The following is a 15,291-nucleotide window of genomic DNA, read 5'->3' as shown; positions in this document are numbered from 1 at the left end:
AATTTGAAGAAAGGATTGGAAAACAATAATAGCAGGAGATAGATGGAGAAAATAGTGTTTGGTGAAAGGCTATAGGAAGCAGTGTATTTGGAGTGATACAGGATAAGTTTGTGCTAATAGTGATACAGGATAGGTTTGTGCTAATAGGGGTAAATGATTTGACTGTGTTTACTGCACTAGAGTGGAGTGGGTGTGACAAAAGTGTGGCAGTGAGGATTAACTAAGGACACTGTGTACATGAGGAAATGTGTATGTCAATCACAAAACCTGAATTGCATCAACACGATAATAATTCTTCCTCTAACAATTTGATTTTGTTAAATTACCATCAAATTGCTGAGCAAATGTGGCTACATTTATCTTCTGCTGTTATGGATGTAAATAGACTGGCTTGGGCTCAACAAGTTTGGCTTCCAGTTCTATTAAAAATCCATATGGACTGTATCTTAGACTCTGTCCATGCTAACACAAGTGTTGACAAGTTTTATTCAGGTCTACACGGGCTGGACTGACCCTTGTCCTCGCTTCTCCGGCTGTAGGAATGTCTTTAAGGTTATAAATAGGTCTGTAGACACGCTGCAAATTATTAGGGCCTATAACAGCATTGTCATGACTTTCATGAACTGTAAATGTAAATGTCGCTTAGAAACTTCCAACTGTTAGATTTACATGCTTCCACAAACAACCCTTTAACCTTCACCCTTCATCTGTTGTTCATCTGCTTCTCTGTGTTTCCAATTAGTGGTGGCGTTTACGGCATGCAGTGCCAGCTATTTTAACATGCATTAGGACCAGCATTTATTCCTCAGATTACTTAACTTTTCATATTTTGGGAATTCATATCTTGTAGCAGTTACACTAAAATGTAAGTTTCAGTACTTTCAAGGAGAAGGAAGGACAGTTAATGGTTTCTTAAAAAAAAAAAAATTGAATGAATTGAGGGTACAAATGTTTTTCTGTCCACAGGGTGATGAGGTTGAAGATCTTCCTGGGGATCATGTAAGCGAGGAACAGTTCACGGACGAACATGGAAACATTGTTACAAAAAAGGTCAGCCATTGCAACATGTTTTCATACTGTATTCTTAAACTGGGGTCCAGTAATTGTTTTCACTTATGTCAGTGTCACATACTCACCAGCATCTCTCCACATAATTATTAAACTTATAATAAAAAATCACATATGACATTACACTATGTCTATACACACTATGCACTGTATGTCCCTAAAAAATAGATATTTTTAAAAAGACATATTTCCTCCATACACATTTCTTTTATATTTCACCAACTGTCTTTTCACTGCCTTATTCCCACTCTCTGCCTCCATCCATCACTCTCTCCCACCCTCCTGTGTACATGTGTGTTGACGTGATAGATTGTGCGTAAGGTTGTGCGCAGAGGGAAGGGTTCAGGTGAGGAGGGAGTTCAGGAGTTGAGCCTGGAGGGTTCTCTGCAGGACGCCAACGAGCTGGAGGTTGATGCTGAGCAGTTCATGAGCTACGCCATCCTGGGCCGGGACAGCAGCAAGGTGGGCTTCTGATCTGCAGACAGCTGACCATCTGATGAGCGCCTGTTTGATTTAAAGTCATGTAGTAGCTAGTTTATAGTGGTAGTAACAGGGGACTCGTGCTGAATCATGTGCTGCAGTGAGCTTGAAAGTCTCATCACATCGTGGTTTCTTGGGCATATCCTGACAGTCCTTAAGTAGCTTAACCTGCATGAGCTCCAGTACAAAAAACACAGTTTGTGCGTGTGTGTGTGTGTGTCTCATGATTTTAAGAGCTATAGCCCTGTTTTTGATGTGTAGGTCCTAAATCCTAAGCGAGGATTGAGTGCAAAGTTTGGTTGGTTAATTGTTTGATTGCTGACCTTCTGTTACATTAATCTCCACCTAAATATTATTACCTCATGTTCATCTTCTGCATGCAGGAGGAACAAATGAGTCCACTTTGCTCTGGTGCTGTTATTGCTCACAGTTCACCGAACCATTCAGGTTTTCATCATTTTAGTCATCACTAAGCAGCGCCTACACTTTGTTTCTTGCATATTAATGACTGAATTCATTGTGGCTCCTTACAGTGGCTATATTTTTCCATTCTGTCCCCATCAGTTATCTCAATGACTGACTCTTGTCTTTTCTGCATTCATTAAAGTTTATAGTCCTACAACTTTGACTGTGTGCTGTGTCACTCAAACCTTTTCTGTATCAGAGCTGGGTCAAATTTTATTTACAATATTACTTTTTTTTTTACTTTACCCACATGAAGTAGCAGATGATTGGGGTTTAACACATTAAGACAATTGAGATTATTAGGGTGTCACTTTATGTATTGTCTTATGTGGTCAAATCCCATCCATCTGAATATCAAGAAATCAATTTGAAAATATATTTGCAAATACTATTTGACACAGGTCTTCTCTGATCCCAAAGATTTTAGATGTTTCTGATCCCCTCTTATCTTTAACTGTCTTTCCAACTGCCATCCATCACTTCTGTCCTTGCTTGACTGTTTACACATGATTTCTTTTTTTTTTCTCCCTCTTTTTTCCTTCCTTCACATATTTGTTACTCACATTTCTATTACATCTCCTCTGTTGTTTTTCCTGTTTTTCTGTCCTCTCTTTCCTTGTGGCACTATTTCCTTCCTCTGTTGTTCCATTTCTGTTTCCCTTCCTCATCTTTTTCTTCCTGTCACGTGTCCTTTATTTCACATTCCCTTACTAATGTTCCCTCAACCTCTTGTTCGGCTCCTGTCATCCTACCTCTTCTCAATCCTCGCACCTCTTCTGCTGCCAACCCCTACTCCCCTGATGTAGCCCGATACTGTGGATGTGAAGAAAGGTGCTCAGATAGTGAAATGTGCCAGTCTGCGGAGAGTTAAGCAGTGAGGCAGAGTGAGTGCTGCGTCCCCGCAGGTACGGGACTGACCCACAGCGCCTCGTCTGACCTGTGGGCTAGACCATTTAATCCAGTCTCTCTGGATTAAATGCATCTGAATGTACCTTTAATTCAATACTAATATGTCATGTGATGCTGGCACAGCAAAATGAATCTTCAGTTTGACAAGTGGTTAAAATATAAATGAATCAAAAAAAGATGTATGCCTGTCATTCTTAATGATTTCTTTGCCCACAAAGTACAAAAATATAATAAAAGTCTCAGAAAAAAAGGGGCATTCCACGACAACCATTTTTAAGTTAATACAGAATTGATTTTGATGTACAGAGTTTTAGTCAGCATTAATGCCGACGTGATACTTAATGCCCCGATAATTTCCTTTTAACGTATCTATTTCTTGCCTTCTGCAAAATGCTTTGTCATGTTTACTTAAGATGTGTGGAGTTATATTTGTGAGTAATAGCAAATATGCCACAAAATTTATTGGGCACAGATTTTTGTTTGCTTAAATTAAATAATTCTTTGTGTGATATCAATTTCTCTTCAATATGTAATTTATCTACGTGGAAAAAATACGCTTCTGTTTACTCAATATAACGCCAAGCTGACGGACAAAAAACAAAAATGTAATGCAAATAGATCATTATTGTTTTCCTATAAATTATATCAGGCCAATTTATTTCTTCGTGCATGTTCTGACAAGCTGGAAAAAGGGTTGGCACAGTGTGCACTCAGCAAAACAACCAAACAAAAAGGATCTTGTAAAGTGACAGCTCTCAAGGTCAAAGCTGCAAGGACAGTTGTCCTGTGAATGCTATCTGGAGCCACTGCTCTGTGTGTGTGTGCGCGCACGGGTGCAATTGCGTGCGTGCGTGCCTGTGACTTGCCCTTTCTAACGCAAAGGCCATGACATTCCTGAGATTACTAAAATTTCAAGCGACTCGCTACTGAATGTTAAACCACTTTTGCCAACCATTTTTGCTTGAATGCTTCTGCCAAACTAATGTGCTGTTTTATTGAGTGTTACAATGACTGATCAGAATAAAAGACCACTTATAGTGAGGTGTGTAGAGGCGTTATATGAGCTATATATATTGTAGTGGAGACTTTAGCCAAGGCCATTTTAAAGACTGCATATACTCACATTAGCATTGACTTATTGCAGCTTGCATGCCTGCTCTGTAGATTCCTGGTGAGTTGTAGCTAAATCAGTGTTTTGTGTCTCTCCACAGAGCTCTCCACAGGATTCAACCCCTTCACCAAAACCATCCTACATGGACACATGACCAGCAGCAGCTGACAGGAGGAAGAACACAAGGCAAACAGACCATGACAACCATAAATGGTTGCCGACTATCAGCACGCACCGGAAAGAAGGATATGGATTTACTTGTAGTTTTTATTACCTTCTTTTTTTCTTTTTTTTTTTAAAGAAACCGTGGAAAAAAAACATGTACTATTAGGCTAGAAGCATGATTTCGTATAAAACAAAAAACCCCAAAAGAAACAAAAAAAAACTAGCAACCAAAACGTGCTTCCTGTAATCTGTATCAGCATGAGTGACTGCTGCCGCATGGCCTGTCTTTAACTACAAATACTGAGGGAATATAAAGGGTGGGTAAAAGGGTGGGAGGGATGGGGAGGACACACTGCTGTATGGGACAGTGATGCAATGTAGGGTATGGTCATTACTGGCCCGTTTTCTAAACCAACGGGGAAAAGTCTATGAGTCAAACTTAAGAAAGGGGGAGACTAAAATACTGAGAATTACATAATCTCTAGGCAACAGGTTACTCCTCCCTGCCACTCTCTTCCAGCTAGGAGCATCACAAACTAGTTTAAACCTGTCCCAGTGCTCTCAAAGTCCAGTCAAGCTACAATTATCACCCAAGGATATCAGTATTGTACATAATATCGTATGCACTAAAATGCTCTACGTGACTGTGTTACGTGTGTTATTTATGTTATAAGATCCCTATGCGATGTCACTATTGCTGCTGTTTCAGGTACATAAGAAATTTCTCCCTGTTTTTCTCGTTTGGTTCGTTCGGTCTGAACCTATATATTATTCTATATATCTTGAGATCTTTGTGTGTACAAGAACATGCAAATGTGTCGCTCTGCTTGTTTTTAAATGTCGGATTTTTGTGCGTCAGGTTGTTTGTTTCTTTGTGCTTTTCATGTGCTTTCACCCCTTGCTTTTGACATGTCAAACTGTAGAGGGCAGACATACTGTAAGTCGTTTACTGTACTGTGGGTTTTTGAGCTTTGGGAGGCTGGTTTCTGCAGTGAACATGCCTCCCTGCCTTTCCCTCAGAGTGGTTTGTCTTGTGGAGAGGGTGACAAAGAGATATGATGAGTGATAGATTAACCTACTCTACCATCCCAATCCTCTGCCTTTTCTTGTCCCCAGTGTGCTGTATATCCTCGTGAGGTTTCTGTTAATCAGATGTCTGTCTGAGCCAAAATCCCAATACCCTCAATCTTCCCTTATTACCCTACCTCTTACCTCTCACCCCTGCAGTCAGCCTCTCAGAGTAGATGTAGCAGTCCTGTTCACCTCCAACAAGGGGCAGGATCCCACTTCAGCTCGTAGCAGTATCTGTTTGACCTCATTGTGCAGTATATGACACTACCACACATAAGGTGCACTTATAGACCATCTCACCACCACCATCCCCAGAAGATGTCACTTGATGAGAGTAAAGTAGCTGACATACTGGTTATAATGTAGCACTGGTTTGACTGGGTAAAAGATGAAGAGTAAGCTGGAGAAAGGAAAGTGTCGCGTCGAGGGCCGAGGACGTGTTGAGCTTTGATGTTTGTCGCCTTGGCAATTGTTTGGAGTTTAGCAAAGACAGTCAGTCACCAATCACTGTGATGAGAAACTGTAATACTGACCCGCAACTGTGAGCCTGACCCTTCCCGAAGCATGTCTCTCGTTTGACTCCTTTCTTTAGTGTTCTGTCTTTTTTTTGTCATGATTTACTGTCTTAACTGTACTGCAAAATAAGCAATAACTGCTTACAAAAGGAAAGGATTGTTTGTGTGAGTGTGTTTGAGTGTATTTTTGTGATAGAGAGGATTTTAGGGTCATAGTTTGTGTTCTTCCTAAACTCTGGCTTTCAATCTGTTAATCACAGCTTTAGGCTACTCCTCACTCCACTCAGAAATGATGTCAGTACATTAGTATCCCACGTTTCATCACTTTGCCTCTCTAGAAGAAAAACTATTAAGTTTTACACAAAAATTGGGCAAATATTGGTATGACCAGCCATCCCATCTGCAAAGTGCCCAGTGTTTTTTTTTTGTGTTACTCATCAGGGAATGTAGGTTGTTTATTCATAGCTTTTAAACCTTCATTCATATGCACCTTGAAAGAAATCCTATTGTGTGTGTGTGTGTGTGTGTGTGTGTGTGTGTGTGTGTGTGTGTGTGTGTGTGTGTGTGTGTGTGTGTGTGTGTGTGTGTGTGTGTGTGTGTGTGTGTGTGTGTGTGTGTGTGTGTGTGTGTGTGTGTGATTTTAATATCACATATTCAGTCCTGGATATTGGAACATGTCAAAGTTGTGATAATATTGCAAATGGGCAAAGACCAGAGGCTCTCAGATTAAAACTAAGTCACATATTTTTTTAAAAGTTGATTTACCTCAATAAGCGTGCCATCTTACATGATATCAATTACATACATGCATTTATTTCAAACATTACATTAGACATTGAATGCTTTATTATGTCGCAAAAACGTTGCAATAATCACCAATCAAAATGTGTTTGTTTTAGGACGGCTTCACAGCCAGAGATGATGAATGTAAAGTCTTGTTATAAAGTAGTCACCTGTATGGGCTCTGTACTTTAGTAGATGATAGGGTATTCACTCTGTTGTTTCAACTCAGTATCTGCTGTTGATCATCAACATTCATTACAAACATACATATAATTCATTGAAGAGGAGAGATTTAAAGAGAAGCCTCAAATAGGTTGTGGACGTTTTAACAACTCTTTATCAGATATTATTTCTATTTTATTATCTTTTCTAATAACTTCAAAAAATTAGATGTCAATAAAGATTACACAGCAGTGTAATAATGTATGACCCCTTATGTCATAGCATACGATTTGCTCTATAAGGGCTCATATTATGGTATGCTTGGCTTGGTTTCTGAAGCAGGGTCTGTTTATAAATTCACTGCTGATGTCAGGGTTGGAGCGAGGGGAGGGGGTCTAATGAAAAGACAAGAAGAAGATTTTGAAGTTAGATGGCTTAGTAATTCCGACGGCTAGTCAAGATGACAAGCATTTTTCCTCAACACAACCCACCCCTAATCTATTTCTGCCCTCTTAACCAAATATAAGACTAAGCCGATTCTATAAGGCTTCCACATGGTCACAGTTTGAACGCAGTTTGAAAGGAGTCCACCTAAGTGCAAGCAGAGGGAGGAGTAGGTACATCACAGAAATTAACAATGGAAAGCCCTGCACTGAGGGACCACTGAGATGATGCCATGCACAAAGTTCATGCAAAAATATTAACTGTTGCAAAAACTAGAGAACACATGTATATTCCTTTAGAATGGATTGAAGACATTAACGCAATAGCATATTACTCAATACTAAGGAATGCAACTGCGCACATGCACAGAAAATGTTTTTAACATAAAAGGCTATATATATGAAATATATGAAAATATATATATATTTACTTAGAATGCTATGCACCCTTACTTGTCAACTGGGATTCTAGTTATGTTATGGATGTACTTTTAGCATCATACAGCTGTAGCTACCAAGAGACTGTTGAGTTCTGGGTAATGCCTGCAACCTGGGGATAAAATAGGGTTCTTGTGGGTATTTTAACCTGTTTTGTTTGCTTTTTTTTATTGTTATGGAGAGTAAAACATGAATTTAAAATATACATGTAAAAGCCTTTTAATCCAATCAAATCCGAGGACATCTATTGACAAATTACTCTGTACACCAGCTCAACATTTACAAAATTAATAAAGAAATGAAATGTCTTTGTGTATAGTGTGTATACTTTTGTGTGAGTCACATTATTACATCGTATTAGGCTTTCACCAAAGTACAAAATGTTTAATATAATGGTCTATTTTAAACTCTGCAAAAGCATATCAATAGAATGAATGCGCCAGTGGCTAGACCCTTTTGTCTGTAAAAAAATAATAATAATAAGATGAGTAATGTATCCATTTTCAGTATCCATTGAATAAATGCAATCCTGCAAAACTAGCAGCGATTCCTTTTGTTTGCCATAGGTTAAGGCTAGAATTAAACTGGTAGTAGTTCATCTAGCAAGGTCATAATCTGTTGAATGTATCCTATAGCCTAATTTGTCTTAGATTACCTTCCAGAATTTGTATATGATGATATGGATTTATTAGAAAACAGTTGAACTTTATAGTACAGTCATTGCACAGGCATTATGTGCCAGTAGGGGGCGGAATGAGTTAATTTAGTCCAGCTCGGGGAATATTTTCCCCTGCAGCCTCAGCCTGTCTGTGTGCATACTAGAGGGTGAGGGAAAGCAGAGGAACGTGTACCTGGGTCCTTTTAAAGAAAGAACCGGTACACAAGTGTGTGAGACTGCGTGTTGTAATGTGACGATACTACATTTCATCATTTGCACTTATGATTAAGAGGTATTTATTTTTATTTATCCGAAACTAGCCATTCTGTTGAGCCAAACACAAGCGCGGTGTGGCTTTGTTGTTTTGTAAAACTAAGACTTTCCGCCTGGTTCGTACTATTTAGTTAGCTAGTTTTAGTTATTATAGTTGAGACAAGATGTCCACTGACTGCCAGAAGACCACTGCCAAGGCCATCCCGTCGACCAGGAGGGTGACCATTAACGACGCGGCGCACATGCCCCACGACTACTCCACTACTCCCGGAGGGACCCTGTTCAGCACAACCCCGGGTGGTGCGTACTGTTATTCTACATTGACTTTTATGTGCCGAAGAGATATGCTGTTACCCACCGTCATACATGATTTATACTCGTATCAACTAAACCGCTGTATTGTCTGCAGTGAGAGCAGGAAACGCTCAAGCTAACTCCATGAGGTCTGTTTCTGTCAAACGCCACCGTGCAGAACCAGCTGCTAGCTATGCTAGCTGCTAACGCTAGCTAGCAAGTGTGGTTGAAAACAGGAGGCACAGATTGCTAAATCTGAGGCAATAAACTAATTGTGATCCTAGGCATGTGGGTGGTATAAACTCGTACCACTGCTTTCTCATTAAATAAGAGACGTGTTTTCGGTGTTTGTGGGTTTTATCAGCTGATCTTTGAACGTTAGCGATGTTACTGTCCTTGTGGTGGTCATACGTCACCGACAACTAAAGCTGTGATTGGTGCTTTCCAGTGTGCGCTCACTAACTTGTGGACCTTTTTTTTTTATTACATTTTATTAACAAACAGCATGGTAAACATATTATACAGTACATTATGTACCTGTATAACATGTCATAGATTCAAGGTTTTTAATAGATTTCCTATTTTTAGAATATAGAATTATAGAAAATAAACAAATGCATGACCAATGAACTTGAGTCACATTAACAATATGAAAATCTTATCACATAAGAAGGTTGAGGTGGTGGATGAAGCTGTAGCAGTAAACAGCACTGGCATTAGCATATCATCAGAGTAACTGTGAGAAGTGTCAAGTAAAATGACACACTGCACTAGATGTGGCCATAAAATAATATCAAGATATTTTTGGGTATATCTTCGATAATTATATTTTTGATGACATGACAAAATACTGAACAATATTTTTTATTAGTTTTTAAGAACATACGACTGCAACAAAAAAGTGTTATAGTTTTATATGTCAGCATAAATGTTATAATTTTGCCTTGAAATATTCAGTAAAAACTGAAAAGAAAAATCTCTTAGTTCTTTATTTTGTAAACATGGTAATTTAGAATGACATTCAGATTCTCTATAAAATATAAACAGTACAACAAAGTGCACATCTAAAAAGTCAACCAGCTGGAATATTGCCATTATCACGATATGAATTTCATCATATCATGATATTCAAAATGATACCGGTGTTATCGTAAATGAAATGATATGGCACACACGTACACTGCACACCTGCTTGAATATGATGGATGACTGATCCACTAATGCATGTGCGACCTCAGTGCTCTGTCTGAACTGAGGCAGTGCTCCATTTCTGATCATCCTGATCAGTCATCCTTCTCTTTTTCTGCCTCTTCACACAAAAGGTACCAGGATCATCTACGACCGAAAGTTCCTGCTGGGTTGTCGCAGCTCTCCCGTGGCCAAGACTCCTCCAAAAGGTCTGCCCAAAATTCCAGGGGTGACAAGTCCTCCCTCCAAAGACACAGATCAGAAGGCTCATAATGGAGAACTACTCAACAACAATATCACTGCACCTGATAGCAGCAGCACTGGTATGTTCACACCCACAGATATAAAACTATAGATGTGACCTGACGTCATAACTAATGGGATAGCCGTCCGCCATCTTACCTGGGTACTGTTTACAATTGCCACCTATGGGCAGAAACTTTATAATCAGTTGTGCAGCATCTGTTACATTACCAAAAAGACCAAAGTGACTAGGGAGGCTGGCATCACTTCCCACACGTCAGTAAAGAGTAAATTTGAGATTTATTTTTTCAACTAAAATGGCAAATAGGTCAGCGAACTACGTAACTTTACTGTTAGCTACCAACGGACCAGCTGCGCTCTAAGTCAGTTATTGCTGTGTGCTAGTTCTCAACAGCATTCATCTGTTAGCTAAACAGATATTTATGACCAAGCAAACATTGTTTTGTTAGCTACGCTAAAAGTAACGTTTTGTGACTTTAACGTTATAACAAAGTTAATAATAATACCCTAACATTTGACCGCTAATTAAGCAGCTGATTCCGTGCCAAGTGTAAACATATAACGTGAGTAACAACAAGGAGCAGTGCTCGTCTTCACTTCTAAATCCTGCATCATAATATTTCCAGAACTATCCAGCCAGCTGCGTTACAATCTACACAAACGGTGATTCCCAGGCAAATAAACCCAACAATAACGTTAACCACATGACAGCAACACAGAACACTAACGTCGACCACACAATCAGCATATGGGTCGAACTTAACGTACACCTACATTAACTAACTCAAAATTAGCTGCCTTCTGCAATCAGTCATCAAACATCACTTGTTGTCATCTTACCTCATGCCTTAACATGATTTTCCTTTCAGTAAAGCAAATAAACATAATCCATGTCTTGATCAGGTAGCGTAATCCAGTTTGTACTTCAGCAGTTCAGGTCAAGCTTCCCGCGATTTCCCACATTATTACCGTAAACATTATATCCAAAACGAGAATGAAAGAGAATGAGACGAGTCCATTAAGGAGTTGTGCTGAAGGCATTGGCCTTCCCAAACAAAACTTTATCAACAAAAAAACTCCTCATTTACAGTTAGAAGACTTTTCATCCTCTCATCAAAACAAGGACCCGGGCACAGGAAGTGACAGGGTTTATGGGAAATGAATGTGGTCTTATAAATTAGTTATATATTATGTACAATTTATGACAATAATAAATATACTAATATATTACAGTAAGTTGTTTGTTTCTTGTGTTCCTGGTTGTAATTACCTGCCTATGACATTAATACTGAATCTATTTAGGACAAAACATATTGCCTAATGTTTATTAGCCATTCAGAATAGCAAAGAAGTGATTACATATTAAGCTCAGGCAAAAAATTTAAATAATTAAATTATTGTCTGCAATATAAATGCAAAATTATTAGATTATCTTCATGATTGAACACATACATTTGTTCTCTTGGAGCTATAATAATCAAAATTCTACCAAAATCGTTTTTTGGTTTCTAGACAGGCAGAGTTTTCTTACAATCATTACTTTGAATAAAAAAAAGTGTCGATGTATGCGTAAAAAAATATAAGGATTATAAAGACAACATGGGCCTCTTTCCCCATAGGTTCCAACTGAAGCAATTGTAAAACTTAGCCCAGGTAAGATGGCCGCCATATGGTTCAATCCTGGAATGGCAAGTCAGAATTACATATCACATCTATTGTTTTATATCTATGTTCACCCTCAGACAAACATCACAGGGTGGCCCTTTGCTTTTGGAGTGAAGGATTCAGACCTGGATTCAAATGTAAATTAATGTAGCCATTGAAAACTACAGCACCAATGGATCCTTCATCTTTTTATTATCAGATCATTACATAGCTGCCATTCTCTGTCTTGTGTGATAGAAGCCAGTTTGAGGTTTCAACAAGATTCAAGCAGGCCATTTCATTTCACTTTGTTGTTCATCCTGAGATTGTGTCCCTGTTAGCTGATTTATGTTTAGGAGGGATTCGTAATTTTGCCTCAACCAATCAGTAGCTAGTGATGTATCCGTCCTGTCAACATCATTTTCAGTTGAAACAAAAGCTGAGGTTGCAGTTGCATGGAGCAGTTAACATTTTAAACATGTCGATTTTAGAGTTGTTACTTCTAGTCGTCTTGCAGCAACCTGAACAGCTGCATCAGTCTCATCTACGCTTGTCAACATTTTCTTGGCAATTTTTCCTTTCCGCAATTTTTTCTGCTGATGGCACAAGAAGATGACTTCTCCATTCTGAACTCCGCCTACAAAGCTCTGATTGGATAGGTTGTTTCTCCAAGTGGGGAAACGACCATCAAAGAGAGCACACCACCAGTCCTAATTTTATTCCTGAAAAACATTTAAGACATGGGCAGCAATTCGGAGGTCTGGAACCCAGCTAAGGCCTGATATGTTTCCTGATATGATTTCCTATTCATTTGTGGCTTTTTTTTAGTCTTAAATGGACTGACTGAGTACTTGCACAAGAAGTGTCGGTCAGAACTAAACATTCTTTTAAAATGTATTCATATGTATTTGAGTTCTTATCAAAACATAGAAACATATCTGAAGGCATTTCAAGTTAGACAACTGTGTTTAAAAAAAAAAAAATAGTTGTTGATTCTTTGAGTACCATGTCAAATTAAACATGCTTCATTGCTTCTTTAGGTATCAATCACCCTGTGGTGAACTCTTGCTCTGGTCACTGCCAGATGTTTTTGACACTATTTTACCAGCTAGTTATAGAAGTCCTCCAGTCTTTCTGAAATAAATATGAAATCCAACTGTTAAAGACGTATCCTAATGTAGCAAAACATTTGGTGTTCGGTTAATGCAATATGTCTTTCTTTTATTTTTATTTTTTTTGTCGTCAAGGTGATGACTCACAGTTTGAAATGGACATCTAGGAGGACCTGGAACGAGTGTCAAGATGTCAGACTTACCAACAAGAAGCTGTGAAGACCGGCTCAGGAGCACATTCTTATTTCCCATCATCCGTTCCATTAAGGCAGAGGTTCACCTTCAGTATCTCCAGTGTCTTAGTGTTTTAAAGTCTGTCTTTATCAGTATCATTTGCTTGTTTTGCCAAGAACAAATCTGTAATGAAACTTTTTCTGTCATCTTCAAGGCTTAAACCTGATTTATGTATGACAAGGTGTGCCTTCCTCTACTGGCTACAAGTTTAAAATCAACCCTGAGAAGTACTTAACACCAACAAAGCCTCATCCCTAAGAAATGGTATAAGTTAATGAAAATTAATATCAATAGGGGAAAAAGAAAAATTAAGTTTGCTGAATTTAAACCATTCCAAAAGGGTTTTTAACTTGATGTGCTTTATTTCCACACAGTTCCTGACACCTCTGTTCAGATATTGCCTTGAAATGTTTAAGATACAATATAATTTGTCGACCGTGCTCTTAAAAAAAAGGGTATTCACCTGAAGTGTCATACAGGGAATGTAAAACATAATTGTGTTGATGAAATTTTTGAAACAGATTTTCACACGGTTTGTATTTAAAGCATTAAAGCAAACACCATTGAAACAAACACTCTTTTTGTCGTTTGTATTCTATAGTATGCATTGATTGTGTGCTCTTAGAAAGTCCTGTTCCAATCATGTCAGTAAATTGTATTTTGTAATATGTTCATTGGTTCACTGGTCTGAATACACATTTCTCTTGAATAGTGCCATCCGACAGAGCAAAAAGCTGTTTGTTATTTCTGCAATGTAAAGATTTGATGACCACAACTGAGTTATTAGCAGTTTGCTTATTTAAAGTAAGTAAAAAGCGAATATACAATTTGAAATGATACTGAATCTTGACTGTTACATATTGCGCTTCCTGTGCTCCCCTGATTCGGCACAGTCATATCAGAGGAATTCCTTAAGGAGCTCACAGGCAACTGATAACCTCAGTCAGTGGACTGTATAAAGAGAGGTCAATATACAACTGTACATAGCTGGGAGAAACTCCCTCCTTCCTAAGAGCTAGATGGGGTCATCCAACATTTCCATTCCACCACTGTTGCTGGCCCCTTGTTGCTTTACTGTGCCTAAGTCTATAGGTTCATTCTGAAGTGGCTGACCAGGCTTTCCCTTTTGATGAGTATATTATATAAATGCTTCTAAATAATGGATGTCCATGGCATTATTGCACTGCACTATTCAGTATTGCTCGGCCGCTGTGCCTCTGTTGCGTCTCAAAGTTTTGCAAAAGATGTGCGGGTCAGGTGGAATTGGACAATAAACTATACACAGATGTCATGTCAGAAGTATCTGTTAATTGGTCTATTCAGTAAATGCCAAACGGGACGTTTTGTAGCAGAAAGGAAGACACACTGTAGATCCACTAATTTGAACACTGCTACTAAGAAGTAGCACAAGTTTGAGGAATACAAGTTTTTGACAGGGCCCATTACATCAGTTTTAATTAGTAATCATTCCTGGTAAAGTAAGAGTGCAATTGCCTGACCACCAGGGTGTTTTAGACATAAAAGTTTGTTCAGGATGGGATAAATGTGTGAGAACTGACACATGATTTAGAGGTGGTGACATCAAGCTCCCACTACTTGTGTGATGTGTTTTCTGGACACTTGTAAAGTTCCACATCAGCTTCATTATTGCAAATGGTCTGTGCTGAATATGGTTATTGTTTAACTTATTAGTATAAACAAATAGATTGGATGCATTACTGTTGTTTAATTGAGCATAAATAAGCACACATAACCACTCGTGAAGCCTGCAGCTCTCTGGCTTCATCACTGGCGAGACCATTGTAAGACAAAACATCAAGTGAATAAAACCGAAAGATGTGAGAGAACTAGACTTGTCTGGTCTTGTCCTGGTTGAAGGTGTGGATTGAACAGTTTCAGCCGATTATTTCCAGTCCACCCTGTCCTTCCTCCACAGTAGCTTCAGCATCCAGACGTTGACTCTTTCCATTCCCTCATTGCTTTTGGGGTCTATCTCCCCTTGTCGCCTCTGCTT

At 38.8% G+C, this 15,291-nt stretch overlaps 2 protein-coding genes across 19 annotated transcripts in view; both read left to right on the top strand.

The window, feature by feature from the left end:
* ank1a (ankyrin 1, erythrocytic a) overlaps positions 1-7,918 on the top strand; it is a 91,636-nt gene extending 83,718 nt beyond the window's left edge. For 13 of the 18 annotated variants that reach the window (XM_039802970.1, XM_039802967.1, XM_039802973.1 and 10 more), the window contains 4 exons: positions 967-1,050; positions 1,378-1,530; positions 2,820-2,918; positions 4,134-7,918. In XM_039802970.1, coding sequence (XP_039658904.1) covers positions 967-1,050; positions 1,378-1,530; positions 2,820-2,891 — 309 coding nt within the window. In that variant the 3' untranslated portion in view covers positions 2,892-2,918; positions 4,134-7,918. Of the gene's footprint in view, positions 1-966; positions 1,051-1,377; positions 2,175-2,819; positions 2,919-4,133 lie in introns of those variants that run through there. The other 5 variants (XM_039802977.1, XM_039802984.1, XM_039802976.1 and 2 more) reach the window with 4 other exon arrangements.
* A 474-nt stretch (positions 7,919-8,392) lies between these two features.
* On the top strand, positions 8,393-13,850 carry LOC120560442 (eukaryotic translation initiation factor 4E-binding protein 1-like). The gene is made up of 3 exons (XM_039802963.1): positions 8,393-8,841; positions 10,158-10,346; positions 13,179-13,850. Exons 1-3 carry the CDS (start codon positions 8,706-8,708, stop codon positions 13,208-13,210), a joined length of 357 nt encoding a protein of 118 aa, XP_039658897.1. The 5' UTR covers positions 8,393-8,705; the 3' UTR covers positions 13,211-13,850.
* The last annotated feature ends 1,441 nt before the right edge of the window (positions 13,851-15,291 follow it).

This window comes from Perca fluviatilis, chromosome 6 (assembly GCF_010015445.1).
Source record: "Perca fluviatilis chromosome 6, GENO_Pfluv_1.0, whole genome shotgun sequence".
NCBI lineage: Eukaryota > Metazoa > Chordata > Actinopteri > Perciformes > Percidae > Perca > Perca fluviatilis.
This window is presented reverse-complemented; position numbering and strand designations above follow the sequence as displayed.

What these genes read in the sequence shown, in the direction of transcription:
- LOC120560442 (XM_039802963.1), top strand. Translation starts at nt 8,706, where the DNA reads ATGTCCACTGACTGCCAGAAGACCACTGCCAAGGCCATCCCGTCGACC. An exon ending in GTTCAGCACAACCCCGGGTG is followed by an intron (nt 8,842 to 10,157) that starts GTGCGTACTGTT and finishes TTCACACAAAAG; the next exon opens with GTACCAGGATCATCTACGAC. An exon ending in ACCTGATAGCAGCAGCACTG is followed by an intron (nt 10,347 to 13,178) that starts GTATGTTCACAC and finishes TTTGTCGTCAAG; the next exon opens with GTGATGACTCACAGTTTGAA.